The sequence below is a fragment of the Adelges cooleyi genome, unplaced genomic scaffold (assembly GCF_023614345.1).
Source record: "Adelges cooleyi isolate 19-005CV unplaced genomic scaffold, UGA_ACOO_1.1 ACOO_flye_CR_arks_rails_tigmint_CR_PRNA_807, whole genome shotgun sequence".
In the NCBI taxonomy this organism is placed as follows: Eukaryota; Metazoa; Arthropoda; class Insecta; order Hemiptera; family Adelgidae; genus Adelges; species Adelges cooleyi.
Window position 1 is genome coordinate 20,174 of NW_026096521.1, and position 25,506 is coordinate 45,679.

At 29.5% G+C, this 25,506-nt stretch overlaps 5 protein-coding genes across 5 annotated transcripts; all 5 read right to left on the reverse strand.

Moving 5' to 3' along the window:
• Nucleotides 1-682: 682 nt before the first annotated feature.
• On the reverse strand, nucleotides 683-3,977 carry LOC126845993 (uncharacterized). The gene is made up of 9 exons (XM_050585080.1): nucleotides 3,926-3,977; nucleotides 3,122-3,198; nucleotides 2,856-3,027; nucleotides 2,298-2,380; nucleotides 2,037-2,202; nucleotides 1,867-1,937; nucleotides 1,489-1,636; nucleotides 1,327-1,400; nucleotides 683-709 (listed from the first exon to the last, which is right to left on the reverse strand). The coding sequence occupies exons 1-9, from the start codon at nucleotides 3,975-3,977 to the stop codon at nucleotides 683-685; spliced, it is 870 nt and encodes a 289-aa protein (XP_050441037.1).
• A 3,090-nt stretch (nucleotides 3,978-7,067) lies between these two features.
• On the reverse strand, nucleotides 7,068-11,488 carry LOC126845997 (uncharacterized). Its single transcript, XM_050585085.1, has 2 exons — nucleotides 11,478-11,488; nucleotides 7,068-8,587 (listed from the first exon to the last, which is right to left on the reverse strand). The coding sequence occupies exon 2, from the start codon at nucleotides 8,378-8,380 to the stop codon at nucleotides 7,241-7,243; it is 1,140 nt and encodes a 379-aa protein (XP_050441042.1). The 5' UTR covers nucleotides 8,381-8,587; nucleotides 11,478-11,488; the 3' UTR covers nucleotides 7,068-7,240.
• Nucleotides 11,489-12,541: 1,053 nt separating this feature from the next.
• On the reverse strand, nucleotides 12,542-14,981 carry LOC126845998 (uncharacterized). Its single transcript, XM_050585086.1, has 2 exons — nucleotides 14,842-14,981; nucleotides 12,542-13,895 (listed from the first exon to the last, which is right to left on the reverse strand). Exons 1-2 carry the CDS (start codon nucleotides 14,926-14,928, stop codon nucleotides 13,098-13,100), a joined length of 885 nt encoding a protein of 294 aa, XP_050441043.1. The 5' UTR covers nucleotides 14,929-14,981; the 3' UTR covers nucleotides 12,542-13,097.
• Nucleotides 14,982-16,536: 1,555 nt separating this feature from the next.
• LOC126845994 (uncharacterized) lies at nucleotides 16,537-18,567 on the reverse strand. The gene is made up of 2 exons (XM_050585081.1): nucleotides 18,427-18,567; nucleotides 16,537-17,928 (listed from the first exon to the last, which is right to left on the reverse strand). The coding sequence occupies exons 1-2, from the start codon at nucleotides 18,511-18,513 to the stop codon at nucleotides 16,582-16,584; spliced, it is 1,434 nt and encodes a 477-aa protein (XP_050441038.1). The 5' UTR covers nucleotides 18,514-18,567; the 3' UTR covers nucleotides 16,537-16,581.
• A 2,427-nt stretch (nucleotides 18,568-20,994) lies between these two features.
• On the reverse strand, nucleotides 20,995-23,583 carry LOC126845995 (uncharacterized). Its single transcript, XM_050585083.1, has 2 exons — nucleotides 23,301-23,583; nucleotides 20,995-22,810 (listed from the first exon to the last, which is right to left on the reverse strand). The coding sequence occupies exons 1-2, from the start codon at nucleotides 23,385-23,387 to the stop codon at nucleotides 21,479-21,481; spliced, it is 1,419 nt and encodes a 472-aa protein (XP_050441040.1). The 5' UTR covers nucleotides 23,388-23,583; the 3' UTR covers nucleotides 20,995-21,478.
• Between the last annotated feature and the right edge of the window lie 1,923 nt (nucleotides 23,584-25,506).

Consider the following 25,506-nt stretch of genomic DNA (forward strand, 5'->3'; position numbering starts at 1 on the left):
AGTTGGGTAATTTCTATGTACAAAAATTGTTAAACGGCAAAGAAATGCCGTTTGTTATATTCTGTAATTACGGCAGTTTTTTTTCTTAATAATTTCAACTTGAGTCGTTGCGTTTTAAAACGTTATAGATTGTGCGACACTTCTGTACACACACAAAAAAATAAATAAAATGATTGCCCTTGATTTTCAGTATCGAGAAAAACACCACAAAAAAAAATTCACATATTTTTCAACAATTTCATATAGTGGAATTTTATCCAAAAATTAACTTCATGCTGCCTATAGTATTAATATGGTTTATTTCTTGTAACAAAAAACCTTATCGTACAGTTGTTTTCAGATCAGAAAACATATTATATGTGTACAGACAAATATTTTTCATAAAGCGACAATAAAATTTTATTTAATTTAAAAAAATGTAATTATAATAATTATCATAATATTGTTTTCTAGATATTTGTAGCTTATTGTCAAATGATTTCTTTAGAAAATACAAAAGCTGAATTTTCCTAGTGAGTATTTAAATTAAATACCTCATTTGTTTATTTTTTTCAAATAGCCTTTATTCAAATAAAATATTTAGCTCGACAATTAAATTTTGAAAAATACCTCATCTTAAGTGCAGTGGGTAAGCTTTTATGTATTTATATGTTAAAACAAATGGTATTTATTTTGACCAGCGTTAGCGGGGTTTCTTTTCACTCGGCCCCTGAAAATAAATAATTATTATTCTTAAAAATATATTTTATTTGCTTGGTACGATTTGAAAAAATATAAATATTGATGATTTCTTGGTAGTGTAATTGGTGGATTATAATATGGACTAATGTCGCTGTATATTCATTAAAGCATTCAATTAAATTATATGAGTAAAATTGTATACAGCTATGAAAGAACCATAAAACATCAAATTTAAAACCGAATTCCCAAAATTAAAAGCACTATCAACTAAATATTCGTATTTAAACTATTTAATATGATAATATTTAATTCAGTAATGACCTCTTCAGCTTCCTCTATTTCACTCGACCCCTGAAAATAAATAATTATTATTTTTAAAATATATTTTATTTGTTTAACTATGATTTGAAAAAGTATAAATATTGATGATTTCTTGGTAGTTTATTTGGTGTGTTCAAATATGGACTAATGTCGCTGTATATTCATTAAAGCATTCAATTAAATTATATGAGTAAAATTGTATACAGCTATGAAAGAACCATAAAACATCAAATTTAAAACCGAATTCCCAAAATTAAAAGCACTATCAACTAAATATTCGTATGTAAACCATTTAATATGGTAATATATTAATTCAGTAATGACCTCTTCAGCTTCCTTTTGCTCGTGCAGTACAAATGCCGACATCAAGAACTCGGCAATGTTCAAATATGAGTCGCCTAAAAAGAATAATACATTTTTAGTCAAGAAGTTAATTTTAGTTTGTCTCTTAGATCCGTGTTAACGCTATATAATTTCTAATATTACCATCGACATCGAATTGGTCGAAGTTAAAATGTCTCTTTCCAACTCCTTTGAGTTCGGTCTTACTGAGTAAACCGTCTCGGTCGCGGTCGTTATTATTGAAATCCCATAGGACATCTCTAACTGAATCGGTAGGATATACGGTTTCAGTCTGAGAAACAAACAATAAGTACCTCTTAAGATTTGAATTGGTCAATGACAAAAAATGTAATTGCGATAAGGACTCTATCTTTAATTGCTGTATCACTAAGTGTACACTACATAGTTTAAGCTCTCAATTAAGATAACCTAACCTACACTTTACTTGTGTAATAAATGGGTGGGTGCATCTTTGTAAAAGCATACAAAAGGCAATTTAAAAAAAAACCATTAATATATTACTTGCTCGTCGGCCACTTTGTTGTATTCTGCTAAAACTAACAACAGCTCTTGCAACTGAAAAGGAGCCTTTCCTATAACCAAAATAGTAAATATATATTTTATTTTTTATTAATAAATATGAATAATATCGATAAAAAATAATTGTAACTTCAAAAATATTATATTCTTACGGATGGATTGAAATTCCAACAGTCGGTCTTCGTATTCTTCTTTGACTATCGACAACTCTTGGAAAAACTTTTTTATTTCAGCAGGGTGAATGTGATCGCCAAGTCTATCGCCATTCATATACAAATCGATCATGTCCTGACTCTGTTTCTTGTTAAGACCTCTGCCCTAAGTACATAATCATATTATGTATTTAAATGCAATAACAATAGTTGTTTGAGTGTTTTGTTTGTCAGGCCTTCAACGAAATCAAAAATACTTACGTTTGGTTTTACTTCCAAGAAGCCCTTTATGAACTCCGAGGCGTTAAATGTCTTGTCAGCTGGAAAAATATTTTCAGCCAAGTCTGCAACCACGAAAGAGCATTTTCATGTCTCGTTGAAGTACCGAATAAATTTAGAATATTGGTGGAATAATAGCTAATCATATAGTATATTAAGAAGCAGTAACAAGCTAGTATAATAAAACATCAAGTTTCCGGCTAATATTGTAGTGTTTAATATCTGGCTAAAAACAATTCATAGAGAATTTGGGCTCTTAAATAATTTTGATTTTATCATTTAGTCCTAATTTGAACGTTGAACGTACAACATATCTCTTATCTCCTATATCTTACCCTTATCTCTTACTCCTATATCTTACCCCCTATCTCATATATCTTACCCCCCCCCCGACCCCATTCCCACCGCCAAACCCATCTTCATCCACATCCCATCCCCATTCCTTCACCCAACACCATTCCCTAACACATGAAAATGTCAAAATTAATTAAAATTATTATCAACCCGAGGAATATAATTAACACTGCTCGGTTCGTTAACCTTTATTAAATTTTTCTGATAATGATTTTCTGAAGTCTTCTTCGAGAATCAAAGCGTCAATGACTTCATTTATTTGGTCGGAGTTCAGTAGCCCACCGTGTTGGCTCCTGCGGTCGCATTCGTTGAACGCGCCCACGTAAATGCCTACCTCGTAAGACGCTAATCTTGATAGCTATGTAAAAAAAAAAGAAAGAAAAAAACATAGGAAATAAGAAAGTAAAATTAATTTGAAATTGTTCATTAATTATTTTTTTTGGAGTTATTACGTTCCAGTTGTCAAAAAATTTATCGTTACTGGCCAGAAACACCAAAAAGTCTTGTAATGTTCGAGCATCGATCATATCTAAAAATAAAACCAAAAAATATTTCAACACTTAATTGTTTTTATTTTTTTTTTGTAGCGATCATTATGGTTATTGATAATATTTTACAGATTTTCGAGCGGTATTATATTTGTTATATTGTTTAAAAAAGTAAAAACCTGATATTATCAGCTATCAAATCATTTTTTTTTTTTTACTCATTTTCAACACATTTTATTTACAGTTTAAAACCTAAATATATTTATTTCAGCTTTTAGAATCAGATCATGTCTATCAGAATATTGTATTAATATTCATAGGCTAATGAAGTGATGTAAATGAAATGGCGGACAAAAAGAAGGCGTTTTTGAAAAATAAAGAATAACCATTATGTTTATTGAACTAAAATAAACTGTAGATTTTTATTATTAAACTTGTACTATTGAATACGGATTACACTTTTAAAATAATACTCAACTTTAAAGAATTTCTGTAACTTTAAGAGGTTCTGCTATATTAATACCAATATAATACTACATTCCAAACTGTTATGAAATATGCTACACTACAAGGCAGTGTATCTTTAAAGATATAAATTATGTCAAATTAGCTCCACGTGGCAGTGTTGAAATATTGTTTTTTAAACACTGGAAAGACGGATATTGTTTTTTACAGACAATTTCTTTAAGTGTGTGTGTGGGGGGGGGGGGGCAACATTTGATTACAGCCTAAAAGTTTAAGACCAATTTAAAAGATACTCTGTACTACCTTGTTGGTATTCAAAATGTGAAATATCGTGCACGCCAACTTTTTTGCCCATATTCACGAAAAGTTCCTCGACAATATAACAACTGGTAATTCTTGTAACGTAATTCTTGTACATACAGTCTATGTATGGTTTGTGGTCCGTAAAAAATAGAACAAGCTTACCGAGTTGATTCTTATCGAGTCCCATGCTCTATAAAGTATCACAATTACAGTGATAATAATATTACATACATTTTTTTAATTAATATGCAGTTTTACCTGAGTCACGGTCACCGAGTACAACGCGCAAAGGACAACAGCAAATTTCAAATGCATAACGGTCGTTTTACTTTTATTTTTTGCAAACACTTTGCTGAACCAAAAGTAAGCGACTTTAGTGTCAAAGTCGGATGAACAATGGCGTTGGATTCGACTCGACGTGTCTTTTGTGCGGCGCGATTGTCAAAAACAACTTAAGTATAGAAATGGAAAATATTGGTAGGTAGTGGTTTTTCGTTTTGTACACGCAAGAGTTGTTTTCGACTCAAAAGCAGAAAAATACTGCATATTTACTTATGCGAAATCGAACAACAATATATTTCTATTTGCCATTGCCATCGCACAAAAACAATATGGCGAAGACGAATTTTATGAAATGTTCGTATTATTAAAATAATATTATTCGTTTAAATAGCAGAAAAAAATAGTTGCCTATTTTTTGCGATACAGCTGCGATGGATGGCGATACACAAATAATAAAATATACCTCTCATGTTAAAATATATAGTCAATGGGCAGATTGTGAAATTTTGTACTTACATTTTTTTTTGTAACAGTGTATCATTTAAAAATTATCTTTAATGTAATTTAGTTGATGCAAAAAAAAAAAGAAAAGGGTATCCCTGTATCAGTAAAAAATTCCAAAATTATATAAAAGTACCAAAAACTGTTTTCAAAATAGCCAAAATTCAAATGTCATGACAATATGTGCAGTTGTAGAATAGAAACTCTTCTATCTTTTGGACATGATGGTAGAAATAGAATTGAGTGCAAATTAATAGTGAAACTATAATAACTTACTTACATATACATATATCAATCAAAAAAGGTAAAAAAAAACAGTATTATAAAAAAAAGTCTTGTTGAACCAATTAATTCTTCAGGACTGAACTCGAGTAGTCAGATAGGCCTCTTAGATTTGCAAAACCTAACTAAAAGAGGAAGCCACGATGATAAAAAATGAGACTGATTTTCCATCTCAAGGGTCATTTAAAAAGATTATATTAGTTTATATTAGTCTTACAACTATGGCTGAGTCGATGTCACTCATTTGTGATAACTGGAGTTCTGATAAAATAACAACGAGAAATTCATCTTTGGTCGATACCAATAATGCTTCGTTGAAAACGTTATAAATACTTTCTTTAATTGGATCAATTAAAGTGGTTCGTCTAGTATGGATAGTTGTTTCTCAAAAACATAAAGTATAACCCACATGTAACAATAGATCCTAGCTTGGATAATTTTGATCAACAAGTGTTGGTGATCGTGGCGACCGTACGGTTGGCAAATTCAAGTGCGATTTTTCACAAATGCTCTGGTAACGACCACCTCGTCCCAATGTCGTTTCACTATTTTGCTTCAAAATAAAATAAACTTAATTTCATTATGACGTAGTTGTTAAATAAAGTTTATTTAGATTATATTGTCTGACAATGTATTATTATGACTAAAATAACAGAAACTTCTCATTTGTTCAAACAAATATTCTTAGTTGTATGTGTACGTTAAAAAAATAACATAATATATTAATGTATTTTGAAGAGGCTTCTCTATCATTATAAAACATTTAAAAGGAAGTAATAATTTGTATTTTGTACAACTTCTATCAACCGCAAAATATAAGATAGAATTTTATTTCTCAACAAAAAAATAGCTCTAAATAAATGCTTACCTTGCTGTTGCCTGCTGATTCGAATGTTTTTCAATTAAACGTTATAGCAAAATAACATAACAAAAATGCAAAAATGTTCCTAATCATAGTTATTTATAATATTTTTAACTATACTTTGGTAAAATACAAGTCCTTCGTATGATATTGTGTAGCTTATACTAAACTATTAAAACTGCAAGACGATAGATGGCCGCTAAATTTTACCTTGTAATAATTTGTAAAAAATTAAATACAAATTATATTTTTTAATTTATTTTGAAAACACTTGTTCACAAAAATGGTATTTTTCGGTCTACCGAATCACATTCTGTCTAAATAATATTTCGTACGAATGTCTACAATTTAACTTCTTATTAAAAATGTATAACAAAGCCTTAATTTCAAGTTGAATAATGTGTTCACATATTGTGGTTGTTAACCTCGATTTTGGAGGAAACGTTTTTATTTTTTTTATTTTTTACACAATTTAGGTACTCTCAAGAATGTGAGCATTAGTATATTTTTGATTTTACCTATTGGAGTAGTGTGGAATTTATTAAATACCTAAAAAAAATTGGAAACACGGATTTTATTTTTTATTAAAAAAAGTTTTTTAGCCGAGTCTGCAACCAAGAATGAGCATTTTCATGTCTCGTTGAAATACCGAATAAATTTAGAGTAGTGGTGAATTTATAGATAATGATATAGTATTTTAAGAAGCAGCAACAAGCTAGTATATTAAAACATCAAGTTTCTGGCAAATATTGTAGAGTTTAATATCTGGCTTAAAAAAATTCGACCTGTTAACCTATTTCGAATTTATCATTTAGTTCTAATTTGAACGTTGAACGTACAACATATCTCTTATCTCATATCAGATAATAGCGCAACGCTTTTTTCGTTATAATTTTTTCGGTTATGTGCCAGAGCTAAGACATCAAAATGTCAAAAAATTGTTAATACTTATATTTGTATAACATTATATTAAAATACTTGTTAAAAATTATTATATAAAAATCACTATTAGTGATCTAACCAATAGAATAACCAGTAAAACAGTAAATGGCACTTAGACAATATAGTTGCTCCTGTAATACCAATATAAGAAAAAACAAATGAGATAAATATTGGTAATCTTCTTTGCAGTTGTATTTGTCAAAATTGCCAAAAAAATATATATATAATAATTTGTTTAAAATCTAAATATTAGTCTTACAATTGTGGGTTTTTTTTTTGTGTCTGTAAACAAATAATATTTTTCTTAACTAAAAAGAATTAATGAAATATTAGTTTTGCCCTTACTAGTGTTTAGATAGTTTGAATATTGAAAAATTCATTTTTTTTTTTACTCACTTTTATTATACATAACTTAATTAATAAACATTATGTTATTGATTTAAAATTTAAATATATTGAGCAGCCGACATTTTAACCATATCCATAAAATGCAAAAGCGTTTCATATTTGAACGGGAAACAGTAGCTTTTTAATTCGTTTAAATAGAATTTGAAATCTGAAATGATTGTCTTTATCATGCTGTCGTTAGAAAGTTGACCTTCGTTAACGTTGAAACTGAGCCAATCGATTTCGTTTGTGTTTGTACTGTTTAAATCGTTTAAGATCCCATTGGCCTTTGCCCTAACACTTGCTAATATGCCTTTTATGACGTCGGTATCCCTCATTTGCGAAAAGTCGAGTTCTGATGAAATTACCACTAGAAATTCTTCTTTGATCGATACATTGAATGCTTCATTGAAAACGTCGAAAATCAGTTCTATGATTTCTTCTAGCGTCGGTTCGTTGAGTATAGGTAATTGTTTTTCATATACATATAGTATAACCGAAATGTAGCAATAAAACGTAGCGTCGATAATTTTGACCAACAAGTGTTGGTGATCGAGCCGACCGTACGGATTGGAAATCCAAGTGCGATTTTCCACGAATTCTCTGGTAATAACCACCTCGACCCGATGTCGTTGTCTCACCCTACTCCAATCGACATTGAACCCCTGGGTGATGGTCCCTCCTCTGAACAACAATTGTCTTCCGTCTTCCCAAAACGGTTTCAGGTATAAAATGTCTATTAGTCCATTATAATTACGGTCGAGTGGATGCGAAGCAATCAAGTTTTTAAACCATCTGGAACTACTTAGATCGGTAAACATCTTATCGTATTTACTCTGGTTTTTCCTTACAAAATCAGGTTCCATTACAGTCGGAGGTAGGTATTTTTTAGCTATACAATTTCCAATGAAATCTGAGAAACCGGTTTGCAGTTGGTCGTCTTCGAAAGGGTTTTCGTGGATATAGAGTTTATTGTCATCGTACTGTCTGATGGCAATGATTTTCAAAAAATAACTCCAAAGCCATTTGCCCATTTGTAAATATCCAGCCGGAAATAGTAGAAATATCAATTCGGCTTCCATTTTCAGACGTTTTATAACATTCTCGCTTCTATTGAAAGGTTCTCCGTTTTTTATCTTTTCAACAAAGTTCTTCAACCACAATATGTTTGATCGTGCAATCACACATACACTACACATGATGTCCCGACCTTTTTCCTCCAATTTATCCCGGCTTTTTAATTTTGTATGGTATTCATCAATGCTGCCACAAATACTTGTTGACAGATTTCGCTCGTCTTCTCGTGTGATTTCAATTTTTGGACGTTTGTTGAATGTTTTCACATTGTTTACGGCACGCAAATAGTATTTATGGGATGTTTGAATGAAAAATCTCGTAGGATTGATCTAAAAAAAGAAAAGTTTATTTTATATGCGTAAATAGGTATAATGTCTTAAAGAAAATAATAATTTTTAAATTGTTCAACTTCTATCAACCGCAAAACATAGGATCAAATTTTTTTCACAGCATATCATTAGCTCTAAATAAATGCTTACCTTGCTGTTGCCTGCTGTTTCGATTGTTGTTAAATTTGACGTAATAACAAAACAACATAACAAAAATGCAAAAATGTTGCTAATCATAGTCATTTATTATTTATTTAATTATACTTTAGTAAAATACAAGTCATTCGTATGAAACTGTGTAACTTATAATTGACTATTATAATTGTAAGACTTTAGGCGGCTGTTAAAATTTACATTTGTATAAATCGTAAAAAAGTAAATAAATCTAATTTTTTATTTATTTTGATAACACTTGTTCACACAAATAGTATTTTCGGTCTGCTGACTGACTCATGGTGACGCTCTTTCTAAATACAATTTTGTTAAAATGTCTACAATTTAACTTCTTATAAACAAATTATAACAAAGCCTTAATTTTATGTTGAATAATATTGAAATTTTAGTGAATTATTTATGATTTTAACACAATAAAGTACTCTTTATCTATTTTTGTGTGCCCTTAATACATTACAATAACTTAAAAATCGATGGTTTTGAATTATTATTTTATCTTAAGTTGGTAATATGCTCTATTATTTGTAGTATTTGTGTACACAGACGTATGAATGTTTGTTTTTCAACTGCTTCATTCCTGAACTATTGTCATCATACACCTCCTTCACTCATTTTGTCCAGCTTTTTGAAATATTAGCGATTTTACTCATCGATAGGTTTATTAATACAGATTTTAAAATAATTTCACTAAAAAAAAATACTGCTTCATACTTACATATGTAAGGTAAATTATTCATAAAACGAAGTTATTACATTTTTAATAAAACCCATAGAAACAAAATACACACAATGACTATGTGTATTTTGCCAGCAGTTGGTCTTGTGGATTTTTTTTATATCAGTCGATTATAATATATGAAATATGAAACTATTGTGATTACTCGAAAATTTCTTAATATGTCCTTACGAGAAGCGAGCAGAGAATTAATTGGTTCTAAAGACAAGTGTTTGTAAAGGGATAATACAAAAATGAAGTAAATCGGGCTATACAATTGATTTTATGGTTCCATTTTTAAAAATTAAATGAAATTGTGTTGTTTGAAAAATTAAAGTTAAACAGGATTTTTAAAAATTAGGTAAAAAAACGTCCATAAATAAAATATGATTTTTTAAAAGTCGACACTAAAACGTTTGCTTAAACATTTATTTTGTTCTATTTTAGAAAAACGAATTATTTTTTAACTTTGATGTGAAGCTGAGAAGGTATTGATTCTACAGTGATGTGTTGGCTCCCCTAGTTCTTGTCAAAACTTTGAGGATTAGTATTTTTAGGTAAAATAAATACCTAAAATTAGTGTAGTGTGTAATTTATTTAAATACCTTTAAAAAATCGGAAAAACAGATTTTGTTTATTTTGCAAAAAATTGTTAATATTTTTATTTGTATAACATGATACGACTGCCTTCTTTGCAGTTGTAAATGTATAAAATGTCAAAAAAAAAATGTATTTATTTATTTTGTTACATACTAAACATTATTTTGGCTTCGATGCGGAACTGAGAAGGTGTTTGTTTTACAATGATGTGATAAAATAAAGTAATTCATGTATGGACAATAATTACAAACTTTATATGCTATTGATAACGTTATGTGGTAGCTCATATAATTTAAATTATGTTAAATAGTTTAAAAAGTATCTGGAATGACACTTGTTACAAAAAATGCAATTAATTTTTAATCAATTTTTTTTCGTATAAATTCTTAAACTAATTAATTAATAAACACTGTGTTGTTGATTTAAAATTTAAATATATTGAGCAGCCGACACTTTAACCATATCCATAAAATTCAAAAGCGTGTTATATTCGTATGGAGAGCAGTAGATTTTTAAATCGTTTAAATAGAAGTGGAAATCCATAATGATTATCTTTATCAATCTGGCGGTCGTTAGCTGGCCTTCGTTGACGTTAAATCTGAGCCAATCGATTTCGTTTGTGTTTGTACCGTTAACACTTTCGCTATTAATGAAAGGTTCGCCGTTTTTTTAATTTTTCAACAAAGTTCTTCAACCACAATGTGTTTGATTGTGCAAACTACAAATGATGTCCCGACCTTTTTTCTCTTATTTATCCCGGCTGTTTAATTTTAAATGGTATTCTTCAGCACTGCCAATAGCATTTGTTGACAAATTTTTCTCGTCTTCTTCTGTAAATTTTTGCTATTTTTGGTCGTTTTTTGAATGTTTTCACATTATTTACAGCACGTAAATAGTTATAATGGTTTGGTGTAATAAAAAATCGTGTAGGATAAATCTAGAAAAATGTATAAATTTGTATAATTAAAAAAAAATTATTAAATATAAATTGCGTACAGATATAATTGTTTTATGATAACTTAAATTACAAATGTCAGTTTTTGATTGGAAGTTATGAAGATATTGTCTACTATGACTACTAATATACTTCCATAGCAATACAGAATTTATTATAGTTAGTATAATAAAAAAGATCTAAATTTCAGTATGATGCAGCTGTAAAATATAGTTTATTTTGATTATTTTTTAAGGAATTGTATTAATATGACTAAAGTCACAGAAACTTCTCATTTGTTCAAATAAATATTCTTAGTTACATATATATCTTATATTATTATACATATTAGAAACTTCCTTTTTAAACGAAAGTAATAATTTTTAAATTATTCAACTTCTATCAACCGCAAAACATAGGATCAAATTTATTTCACAGCATAGTAATAGCTCTAAATAAATGCTTACCTTGCTGTTGCCTGCTGATTAGAATGTTTTTAAATTTAACGTTACAACAAAACAACATAACAAGAATGTAAAAATGTTCCTAATCATAGTTATTTATAATTTTTTTAATTGTACTTTGGCAAAATACAAGTCATTCGTATGGTACTGTACAACCTATACTAAACTGTTATAATTGCAAGACATAAGGCGGCCGCTAAATTTTACATTGTAATAAATCGTAAAAAAGTAAATATATGTATTTTTAAGACTATTTTGAAAACGCTTGTTCACACAAATGGTATTTTTCGATCTGCCCACGTATGGTGTTCGTACTCTGTCTAAATAATATTTTGTAAAAATGTCTACAATTTAGCTTCTTATAAAAAATGTGTATCTTAATTTTAAGTTTAATATATTGAAATTTTAGTGAACTTTTAGTGTTTTGAATGCTATAAAGTAATCACATATGTATTTGTGCGCACTTTATACATAACAACAACATAAAAATCGATGGTTTTGAATTATTATTATATCTTAAGTTGGCAATATTATCTACTTGTAGTATTTGTGTACACATACGTATGAATATTTGATTTTCAACAGCTAATTTTTTTGACCTATATCAAAATAGGAAAAACATATTTTGTTTTTTATAAATAAAATTGTTAATATTTATATTTGTATAATATTTTATGAGAGTTCTTGTTGAAATTGATTATATAAAAATCACTATAAGTGATCTAACCAATGCAATAACCAGTAAAACAGTAAATGACACTAATTCAATAACTTATTTATCTAGAACCTATTTACTCAAATCGGTGAAACTGTTTAAAAAGCATAAGTAAATCATTTAACTTTTAATTATTATTCAGTGATACTTTTCAAAAAAATAAAACAACAATTTTGAATATTTTTATTTTATCACACAACATTGATTACAGCATAAAATATAAACATTATGTTATTAATATGTTTATTTTTAAATTATAACATAAAAATACTACATAAGATGTAATTCATTTTTAAGATTTTTTCTTAAAATGTATTAAACCTAATTTAATTAATGAACATTGTGTTATTGATTTAAAATTTAAATATATTGAGCGGCTGTCAATTAAACTACATCCATAAAATGCAAAAGCGTTTTATGTTCGAACGGGAAGTAGTAGCTATTTAATTCGTTTAAATAGGATTGGAAATCTAAAATGATTGTCTTTATCAAGCTGTCGTTCGAAAGTTGACCTTCGTTAACGTTAAAACTGAACCAATCGATTCCATTTGTGTTAGAACCGTTTAAATCGTTCAGGATCCCATTGGCCTTTGCCCTCACACTTGCTAATACGCCTTTTACGACGTCGATATTCCTCACTTGTAAAAAGACGAGTTCTGATGAAATATCCAATAGGAATTCTTCTTTGATTGACATATTCAATGCTTTAACGATAACGTCGTTAATAAGTTTTTTTATTTCTTTTAGCGTCGGTTCGTTGAGTATAGGTAAGAGTTTTTCATAAACATATATTATAACCGAAATGTAGCAATAAAACGTAGCGTCGATAATTTTGATCAACAAGTGTTGGTGATCGAGCCGACCGTACGGATTGGAAATCCAAGTGCGATTTTCTACAAATGTTCTGGTTATAACCATTCGTTCCGATGTCGTTGTCTCACCCTACTCCAATCGACATTGAACCCCTGGGTGATGGTCCCTCCTCTGAACAACAATTGTCTTTCGTCTTCCCAAAATGGTTTCAGATATAAAACGTCTATCAGTGCGTTGTAATTACGGTCGAGTGGACCTAAAGCATTCGAGTTTCTAAACCATCTGGAACTACTTAGATCGGTAAACATTTTATCGGATTTTCTCTTGTTTTTCGTAACAAAATCAGGTTCCATTACAGTCGGTGGTAGGTATTTTTCAGCGATACAATTTTCGATGAAATCTGAAACACCGTGTGGCATTTGGTCGTCTTCGAAAGGGTTTTCGTGGATATAGAGTTTATTGTCATCGTACTGTCTGATGGCGACGATTTTCATAATATAACTCCAAAGCCATTTGCCCATTTGTAAATCTCCAACCGGAAATAATACAACCATCAATTCGGCTTCCATTTTTAGACGTTCTATAACAGGCAAGCTATTTCTGAAAGGTTCTCCGTTTTTTAACTTTTCAACAAAGTTCTTCAACCACAATATGTTTGTTTGTGCAATCACAGAAAAGCTGCATTTGATGTCCCGCCCTTTTTTCTCTAATTTTTCGTGACTTTTTAATTTTGCATGGTATTCTTGTATACTGCCACAAAAACTTGTTGACAGATTTACCTCGTCTTCTTGTGTGATAACAATTTTTGGACGTTTATTGAACGTTTCTACATTGTTTACGGCACGTAAATAGTTTCTATGAGTTGTTGGAACGATAAATCGTGTAGGATATATCTAGAATAATTTATAATTTTATACAATTAAAAAAGTAACTAAAAAAATAATATGCATGTTACCAACTACACGAGGATGAAGTAAAACTTCTCTCAGAGTCATTCAACCGATAGAGCTTGAGGTTTGCTTTGCAATAGAATAAATAAATATACTTAAAAATGTTATTTTCAGTTTAAATTTATTTAACCTAATAATATTATTATTTTATTATGCATTAGTTTACAAATTAATTATACCATATTTACATGTTGTGATAATTTTCTGATTCTACGATCATGACGGATGTAATTGGTTTATGATGACAGAAATTACTTATATAAGTTTTTGGTTGCATGTTATGAAGTTATCGTCTGCTATGACTAAATAAATATTTCCATAGCAATTTAAAATATATAGTTTGTGTCACTCGACGATAAATTAAGATAGTATTAACAGCTCAATGTTGGAATCTTTCACTATGACGTATTCTAATGGTAAACATCAGCCTATTAGCTGTTAGTCTCTTGTTCATACAACTCTCAAAAACATATTTATTATAATTTCAATTTAATATGAGTTAAAAGCCCTTTGTTAGAGATTACACATAGATTTAAACAAACAAACCATTCGAATCATTTACCACAATGTGAGACAACGCGCACGCGCAACTAAAAACGGTCGCGACTGCCAACCTTAACCACAGACGACAATCTTTTTTTTTTTGTAACCTCTGTAATGAAGTTTCACTTCAATAAAAAAATTTGATAATTCTTATTGAACTATTTAAAACCAAAAACCGAACTTAATCATCATTGAAACAATCAACGATTTATTCAATGAGTATTTTGCTTCAAAGTAAAATAATGCTGCTCTCAAATAAATATTTAAATACAATTAATAAAATGCAAAATATAAGATCGAAATTATTTCACAGCATAAATAATAGCTCTCTAAATAAAATGCTTACCTTGCTGTTGCCTGCTGATTCGATTGTTTTTAAATTTAACGTTAAAGCAAAACAACATAACAAAACTGCAAAAATGTTCTTAATCATAGTTATTTATAATATAAATAATTATAATTTGCAAAATACAAGTCATTCGTATGATACTGTTTAACTTATACTAAACTATTATAAATGCAAGACGTTAGGCGGCCCCTAAATTTTACATTGTAATAAATCGTAAAAAAGTAAATAAATCTACTTTTTTTTATTTATTTTGAAAACACTTATTCACACAAATGGTATATTTCGGTCTACCAACGTATGGTGTGATCATAGTCTAAATAATATTTTGTACAAATTTCTACAATTTAACTTCTTATGAACAATTTATAACAAAGCCTTAATTTTATGTTGAATAATATTGAAATTTTAGTGAATTATTTATGATTTTAACACAATAAAATACTCTTTATCTGTTTTTGTGCGCACATTATACATTACAATAACTTAAAAATCGACGGTTTTGAATTTGTATTAAATCTTAAGTTGACAATATTCTCCATTTTTATTGTAGTATTTGTGTACACAGATGTATGAATATTTGTTTGTTTTTCAACTGCTTAATTTCTGTGCGTCATCGTACACCTCCTTCACTGATGTCGTCCAGCTTTTTAAAAAATTAGCGATTTTACATTGTATATATGAATACTGATTATAAAATAATTCCAATACAACAAGTATGAAGTAAATTATGCTGTACAATTGATTTTATATTCCCATTTTTTTTAATATTAAATTTAATTGTGTTGTTGAGAAAATAAAATTCAGACATATGATTATTACAAATTAGGTGAAAAATGTCCATAACTCATGATTTTTAATAAATCAACACTAAAACATTTTATTAAAAAATTCTTTTATTCTATTTTAGAAAAACGAATTATTATTTAGCTTCGTTGTGAAACTGAGAGACTTCATCGAGACTTACCAAACGGGGATACTCTATTTTATAATAGATTCTTTTACACCTTTGAGTTTGCCGTTATTATGCAGAATTTATGTAAATTATATTAACTCCATGTTATTGTTTTCTTGGTGTAAGAATTGCTGCCTATACCTCGCTTCTCAAAAGTCTTGTCAAGAAAAACGGAAACGGATTTAGTTTTATAAGTAAAAAAATTGTTAAAATTTATATTAAAGTTTTGGTTAAAATTGATTGTATAAAAAACACTACAAGCGTTTTAACCAATACAATAACCAGTACAACAGTAAATGACACTTATTCAATAACTTGTTTTTCTAGAGACGATTTACTCGAGTAGGTAAAACTGTTAAAAAAGCATAAGAGAATTATTTAATTTTAAATTTTTATTCAGTGATACTTTTCAAAAAAATGAAACAATAATTTTGAATATTTTTCTTTTATTACACAACATTGACTACAACATAAAATACAAACATTGTGTTATTAATAAAATGTCTTTTTTATTAAATGTACTATAATTATTATAAAATAAAATTATTCATGTCCATACATGAATCCAATTATTACAAACATATTATGCTCTAGATAACATTATGCGGCGGCTCAAATAATTTTAATTATATTAAATAGTTTTAAATATATCATTAGTAAATATTTTAAATTTAATAATTATCCGGAATCACACTTGTTACAAAAAATACAATTAATTTTTAAGATTTTTTGAATAGTTTAACACACCAACTTAATTAATGAACATTGTGTTATTGATTTAGTATTTAAATATATTGAGCAGCCGAAAATTTAACTACATCCGAAAAATGCAAAAGTATTTCATATTTAAACGGTAAGAAGTATCTTTTTAATTCGTTTAAATAGAATTCGAAATCTGAAATGATTATCTTTATCAAGCTGTCGTTAGAAAGTTGACCTTCATCAATGGTGAAACTGAGCCAATCGATTTCGTTTGTATTGGCACCGTTCAAATCGTTTAGGATCCCATTGGCCTTTGCCCTCACACTTGCTAATATGCCTTTTATGACGTCGATATCCCTCATTTGTGAACAGTCGAGCTCTGAAAAAATAACTAACAGAAATTCTTCTTTGATCGATACATACAATGCTTCATTGATAACGTCGATAATCAGTTCTTTGATTTCTTCTAGCGTCGGTTCGTTGAGTATAGATAATTGTTTTTCATAAATATATATTATAACCGAAATGTAGCAATAATATGTAGCGTCGATAATTTTGATCAACAAGTGTTGGTGATCCAGCCGACCGTACGGATTGGAAATCCAAGTGCGATTTTCCACGAATTCTCTGGTAATAACCACTTCGTTCCGATGTCGTTGTCTCACCCTACTCCAATCGACATTGAACCCCTGGGCAATGGTCCCTCCTCTGAACAACAATTGTCTTCCGTCTTCCCAAAACGGTTTCAGATATAAAATGTCTATTAGTCCATTATAATTACGGTCGAGCGGATGCGAAGCAATCAAGTTTTTAAACCATCTGGAATCACTTAGATCGGTGAACATCTTTTTGTATTTACTCTCGTTTTTTGTAACAAAATCGGGATCCATTGCAGCCGGAGGTAGGTAATTTTCAGCTATACAATTTTCAATGAAATCTGAGAAACCGGTTTGCATTTGTTCGTCTTCGAAAGGGTTCCCGTGGATATAGAGTTTATTGTCATCGTACTGTCTGATGGCTACTATTTTCAAAAAATAACTCCAAAGCCATTTGCCCATTTGTAAATCTCCGACGGGAAACAGTACCACTATCATTTCAGCTTCGTTTTTTAGACGTTTCACAAAATTCTCGTTATTAATAAAAGGTTCTCCGTTTGTTATCTTTTCAACGAAGTTCTTCAACCACAATACGTTTGATTGTGCAAACACACAAAAACTACATATGATGTCTCGACCTTTTTTCTCTAATTTATCCCGGCTTTTTAGTTTTAAATGGTATTCATCAATACTTCTACAAACACTTGTTGTCAGATTTCGCTCGTCTTCTCGTGTGATGTCAATTTTTGGACGTTTTTTTAATGTTTTCACATTATTTACGGCACGTAATAAGTTTTTATGAGTTATTTGAACGAAAAATCGTGTAGGACAAATCTAAAATGATTTATAAATTTATATGATTAAAAAAAGGTAATTCAAAAATACAATGCGTGTTAGGAGTACGCGCGGAAATAAAAAAAATTGAATAATTCTTATTAAACTATTTAAAACCAAAAATACTACTTAATCATCCTAGAAACAATCAATGATTTGTTCAATAACTGTTTTGTTTCAAAATATATAAAGTTAAGTATGATACTCCTCTTAAGTAAATATTTAAAAAGAAAATTAATATAGTTTATTTTGATTATTTAGCCTGAAATTGTATTATTATGACTAAACTCACAGAAACTTCTTATTTGTTCAAATAAATATTCTTAGTTACATGTGTATTTTAACAAAAGAACATTTATAACTTATATTATTATACTTATTAGAAGCTTCCTTTTTAAACGAAAGTAATAATTTTTAAATTGCTTAACTTCTATCAACCGCAAAACATAGGATCAAATTTATTTCACAGCATAGTAATAGCTCTAAATAAATGCTTACCTTGCTGTTGCCTGCTGATTCGATTGTTTTTAAATTTAACGTTGTAGCAAAACAACATAACAAGAATGTAAAAATGTTCCTAATCATAGTTATTTATAATTTTTTTAATTGTACTTTGGTAAAATACAAGTCATTCGTATGATATTGTGTAACTTATAATAAACTATTATAATTGTAAGATGTTAGGTGGCCGCTCAAATTTAATATATTTATTATTTGAAAACACTTGTTCACACAAAAGGTGTTTTTCGGTCTGCTGACTCATGGTCATGACCAATCTGTCTAAATAATATTTTGTAAAAATGTCTACAATTTAGCTTCTTATAAAACGTTTATAACAAAGCCTTAATTTTAAGTAGAATAATATTAATTCACTCTAAATCATTTGCTTAAAAACTATTTTTATACTATTTTAGAAAATATTATAAAATTGTGAGGCTATGTAGGTATTGAATCTACAGCGATGTGCTTGTTTTTTGTGTCTGTAAACATGTTATTATTTTTGGTCTCCCCTCGCCACCCTATCTATCACATGGAGAATTACCAGACGGGCATACCCTATTTTATAATAGATTTTCGTACACCTTTGAGTTTGCCGTTATTATGAAGAATGTTTGTAAATAATTATAATTCCGAATTATCGTTTTTTTTTTGGTGTAACAACTGTTGCCTATACTTGGCTCCTCTAAAGTCTTGTCAATACTAGTATCTATTTGATTTTACCTAATGAAGTAGTGTGTAATTCATAAAATACCTATAACAAAATCGGAAAGAGGATTTTGTTTTTTATGAAAAAAATTGTTAATATTTATATTTGTATAACATTACATTAAAGTATATTTTGTTAAAATTGATTATATAAAAATCATTATTAGTGATCAAACCAATACAATAACCAGTAAAACAGTAAATGACTCTTAATCAACTTAAATAACTTGTTTATCTAGAATCGATTTAGTCGAATTAATTTTTAAAACATTAATTTTGGATATTTTTCTTTTATCACATAACATTGATTACAACATAAAATATAAACATTGTGTTATTATGTTTTTTTTTAAATATACCATAACTATAGTATAATAAAGTAATTTATGTATGGACAAATATTACTAACTTGTTATGCTCATATAGTTTTAATTATGTTTAATAGTTAAAAATATATCATTGATAAATAATTAAAATTAAAAAATTATCCGGAACGTCACTTGTTAAAAAAATTACATTACTTATAATACCTAACTTAATTTATGAACATTGTGTTATTGATTTAGAATTTAAATATATTGAGCAGCCGACAATTTAATCATATCCACAAAATGCAAAAACGTTTCATATTTGAACGGGAAACAATACCTTTTTAATTCGTTTAAATAGAATTTGAAATAATAACTCCAAAGCCATTTGCCCATTTGTAAATGTCCAACCGGAAACAGCGCGACTATCAATTCGGATTCCATTTTAACGCGTTTTATATCATTCTCGCTATTAAGAAACGGTTCTCCGTTTTTTAACATTTCAGCAAAGTTCTTCAACCGCAACATGTTTAATTGTGCAATCACACAAAAGCTGCATATGATGTCCCGACCTTTTTTCTCTAATTTATCCCAGCTTTTTAATTTTAAAATGTATTCTTCAATACTGCCACAAGTATTTGTTGACAGATTTTTCTCGTCTGCGGGTGTAATAACTATTTTTGGACGTTTATTGAATGTTTTCACATTATTTATGGCACGTAAAAAGTTTTCACGAGTTCTTGGAATAAAAAACCGTGTAGGATAAATCTAAAATAAGTTATTTGTATAGTTATAAAAAAAGTCTCTTTAAAATAAAAACACATTGTATAATTGTTGTTAAACCATTCTAAAATAAAAATGTAACTTGGTCAATGATTATTTTGATTCAAAATGAAGTAAACTAAATTTCAATATGTAGCTGTAGTTTTACTTTATTTTGATATTATTGACTGACTAAATTAACAAAAACTTCTCATTTGTTCAAACAAATATTCTTAGTTATTGTGTGTATTTTAATAAAATAACATACATAACGTATATTTTTATACTTATTGGACGTTTTCTATCGCAATAAAACATCTCAATGGATGTACATAGTAACCTAGTAATAACATAGTAAATTTTTTAATTTTTTAGAGGCTTTATTTTATTATACAAATTTTCAAATGAAATAATAATTTTTATATTTTTTTAAACGCAAAATGTAATATCGAAATAAGACCACAGAAAGTCTTCAGTTTAAAATTAATGCTTACCTTGCTGTTATTTGCTGGTTCGATTGTTTTTTAATTTTAACGTTATAGTAAAACAACATAAATAAAATGCACAAATGTTGCTAATCATTGTTATTTATTTACTTTTTAATTATTCTTTAGTAAAATACAAGTCATTCGTATAATATTGTGTAACTTATACTGAACTATTATAATAGCAAGACGTCAGGCGGCTGCTAAATTTTACATTGTGTTTAATTGCAAAAAAAGCATAAATCAATAATTTTATTTTTCAGTTTTATTCGACAACACTTGTTCATACAAATTGCAACGGTTTTTGATATTATATTATTGTTTAAGTTGATTTATAAACATTGTGTTTTTAATTTAACATTCAAATAACAGCGGACGATATAGAATTTTTTTTAGAGCTCCGTATTCATTTTTTTTTTCAGTATAGGTGTTCTTAACTATGCAGACAGGGTGAACATTTAATTTACATAATCTTCAAATGATTTTTTTTCAATGAGTGAACGCTATTTTGTTGGTATTTTAGACCAAAATCCGACAAAATTTGCCCATTTATTATGGTAAAATTTCTATTCTGTAAAGTCATTTGAGTTCTTTGACTACTCTTTACTCGGCTGTGTAGGGGTTTCAATTAAAAAACTCATTTTTTTAAACTCAAATATAATTTTAAAAATGTCTACATTACAAAAAAATATTTTACTTAAATAAAGCAATACATCAAAAGTCAGTGTGTATAATTTTACAGATCTGAAATCGGACCATCCTGAGTAGTCGAAAATGTTGTCAGACTTTTTAAAGATATCGAGCAGCCGACAATTTGACTACATCAACAAAATGTAAAAGCGTTTTATATTCGTATGGCGAGCAGTAGCTTTTTAATGAGTTCAAATAGAAGTGGAAATCCATAATGATTATCTTTATCAATCTGCTGGTAGACAGTTGGACTTCGTCGACGTCGAAACTGAGCCAATCGATTTCGGTGGTTTTTGTACCGTTTAAATCGTCCAGGAGCTCATTGGCTTTTGCCGTCACTCTTGCTAAAATGTCTTTTATGTCGTCAACGTCGCGTGTTTTTGCCAACCGGAGTTCTGATAAAATAACTACAAGAAATTCATCTTTGATCGATAAATCCACTGTTTCGTTGATAACGTCGTGAACAAGATCTTTGATTTCTTCTAGCGTCGGTTCGTCGAGCAGGGACGATTGTTTTTCATAAACATAAAGTATAACCCAAATGTAGCAATACAATCTGGCGTCGATAATTTTGATCAACAAGTGTTGATGATCCAGCCGACCGTACGGATTGTGAATCCAAGTGCGATTTTCCACGAATGCTCTGGTAATGCCCATCTCCTTCCGGTGTCGTTGTCTCACCCTACTCCAATCGACATCGAACCCCTGGGTTATTCCTCTGAACAACAGTTGTCTTTGGTCTTCCCAAAATGGTTTCAGGTATAAAACGTCTAACAGTGCATCGTAATTACGGTCAAGGGAAAAGTCTTTAAACCATTTGGAATCGCGTAGGTCGGTAAACAGCTTATCGCTTATACTCGTGTTTTTTGTAACAAAATCCGGTTCAACTGCAGCCGGAGGTAGGTATTTTTCTTGCACACAATTGCCAATGAAATCCGAAACACCTGCTTGCAGTTGATCGTCTTCGAAAGGGTTCTCGTGGATATAGTGTTTATTGTCGTCGTATTGTCTGATGGCGATCAATTTCAAAAAATAACTCCAAAGCCATTTGCCCGTTTGTAGATTCTCCACCGGATATAGTGCAACTATTAATTCGGCTTCCTGTTTAAAATGTTTTATTTTAACACTTTCGTTACTAATGAAAGTTTCTCCGCTTATTAACTCTTCGACTATGTTCTTCAAGCACATTATGTTGGATTGTACAATTACACAAAAACTACACATGACGTCCCGACCTTTTTTCTCTAACTTATCGCGGCTTTTCAATTTTAAACGGTATTCATTAATGCTGTCGCAATCTGTTGTTGACAGTTTTTTCTCGTCTGTGGGTGTAATAACTATTTTTGGACGTTTGTTGAAAGTTTTTAAATTATTTACGGCACGTAAATAATTTTTATGAGTCGATTGGATGATAAATCGCGTAGGATTAATCTAAAAAAAAAAATACTTAAATTTATATAGCTATCAAAGTATAATTTTTAAAAATAATCCAAATCGGAGCTTTCGGTTTAAACGGCTAATAATTGTTAGTATACTATTTAAAAGCAAAAATGTAATTTGGTCGTCCTCGAAACAAGCTATGGTTTATTCAATGACTATTTTGCTTCAAAATATAATAAACTTATATCCAGTACGATAGTAGCTGTTAAATATAATTTATATTGTTTTAATTGTCTAAAAATATATTATTATGGTTAAGTTAACAGATACTTATCATTTGTCCATACATATTCTTAGCTGTAGTTGTAATTTAACAAAATATCATATATAAAGTATAATATTATACATAGCAGAAGCTTCCAATTATTATAAAACATTTTAACGGTTGTAATAATTTTTATATGGTTCAACTTGTGTAAACCGCAAAATATAACATTCAAATTACTTCACAAAAAAATGATAGCTCAAAATCAATGCTTACCTTGCTGTTGCCTGCTGATTCGATTTCTTTTATACTTGACGTTATAGCGAAACAACATAACAATAATGCACAAATGTTGCCTATCATAGTTATTTATTATGTTCTCAATTATACCACCTTAAATAAAATTCAAGTAATTTGTATGATATGGGGTGACTTATGTAGTATAAGTCAAAGTAAACTGTTATACTCGCAAGACGTTAGACGGCCGCTTTATTGTACATAGTATAGAATTAATTAAAAGCATAAGTAAATAATTACAGTTTTTAATTGAATTCGACAACACTTGTTCTCACAAATGGGTTTTTTTTTTGGTCTGCTGACGTATGTTGATTATATACTATACTCTGCCTACATAATTTTTTTTTACAAATTTCTACGATTTAACTTATTAGAAAAAAGTAATAACAAATCCGTCATTTTATGTCAAGAAATATGTACGTATTTATTTATATTGCATATATTAACTTAATAATCGAATGGTTTGAATTATGATAAGTCAATAATACTTTACACGTTTATTGTAGTATTATGCACACAGATGTATCAATATTTATTTTTCAATTGCCAGATGATATTGGTATAACTTGTTAGCAGTTTGTCTTGTGAATATATTTTTATAGTGTCAGTTTTATGTTTTATGACATGATTTTTATCTGTGATAAAATTTAATATGGTAGCAATGTAACAACGCAAAAGTTTGTCGTCATAAAAACGTTACGCTGTTATCTGATGAGAGATCGGAGATGGGGGGTAAGAGATAAGATATGAGGGATGGGGTTGGGGTTGGGGTGGGATTTAGCTCTGGCACAGAACCGAAAAAAGTGTTACCGAAAAAGCGTAACGCTGTTATTTTAAATTATGTGTTGCGTTCACATCGATCAAATTGTAACTGAAAAATAATTTTTTGGTAACACTTTTTTCGGTTATGTACCAGAGCTAATTCCCACCCACACTAAAACTGTGGGGGGGGGGGGTACAGACATAATTGAGAATGTTCAGTTCAATTTTTTTAAATTATAAGTTATAAATTAAACACGCCTATTTCTAATGATTTGCAAATCTCCCACTTGGGATTCACGTCTTGTGAATTAAAGAGAAATGTTGCTAACATCATGTTGTTGTTCAGTGGCGTAACTTGAACATTTTGGTTCTGGTACACATTTTCACTGTGCGTATAAAATATGTATACAGGGTGATTCTTTTGTCAAGAACCAGTCAATATCTCACCGGGTTTAATTATTACTAATTGATTTTTTTTTCTTCCTAACTTACACGATTCGTTTACCATATGTATAAACTTAAGCAAATTAAATTAAAAAACGCGTTGCCGGCTAAATAATTCCTAAAAAAAAAAATCGATATATACCTGGGTTACCGTGGATAAATGTTATTACCTCGTGTTCTGTCGTACAGATAGCATTTTTTGTTTCACTGAATTTAATAATTGTAATATTGTTAACTATCAAACCTGCATTCATTCAAAATGGAAGGAGCATACCCTTATTATTATTGGGTACGTATATATATATATATATATATTATAAGATTTTATCATGAACGTTTGTTAAGAGCTTAGCACGTCCATGGCAGTTGTATGATGTTCCCTGGCCTTGTCGTTCACCCTGGAGAGACCGCCCGTGACCGACTACTAGTAGGGCTGAGCGCTCACGGCGAGCCGTGTCAGGTTGCAGGACTTAAGTTAAAGTCGTCCTTGGGGGTGGATCCCCTGTCCAAGTTAGGGTTATCGCGCGCTAAGTCTCAGTAGATGGCTGAACACACTGTGATTCCAATGCGGTGTCCCATAACCTTCTCTCTACCCTAGCGGCTGAGTAATTAGCGAAAAACATTCATTTTTCTAATTTCAATTTAGAAATGTTGAGATTTTTGCAGTGTGTTTTTTGCCGCATAGCGGTATTTTGTTCATCCCGGGGCCGTTAATCTGTCTGGATTGGTCCAGGACCTATATGCAACGGGTTCGACCCCCCAAGAGCAAAGGAAACAGGAGAAATTTAGGGGAAACGATGTTGAACATAATTAGTGTATAATGAGATATTGAGCGGTTCACGATAAAATGATCACTCTGTACAAGATACATAATATTATAACTAATCTTAGTGTTCAGACGAATATTCAGCATGCAGTTTGTAGGACAATGATCAGAACGGCGGGAGGGAGGGGGGTTATTGCACACTGTAAAAAAAAT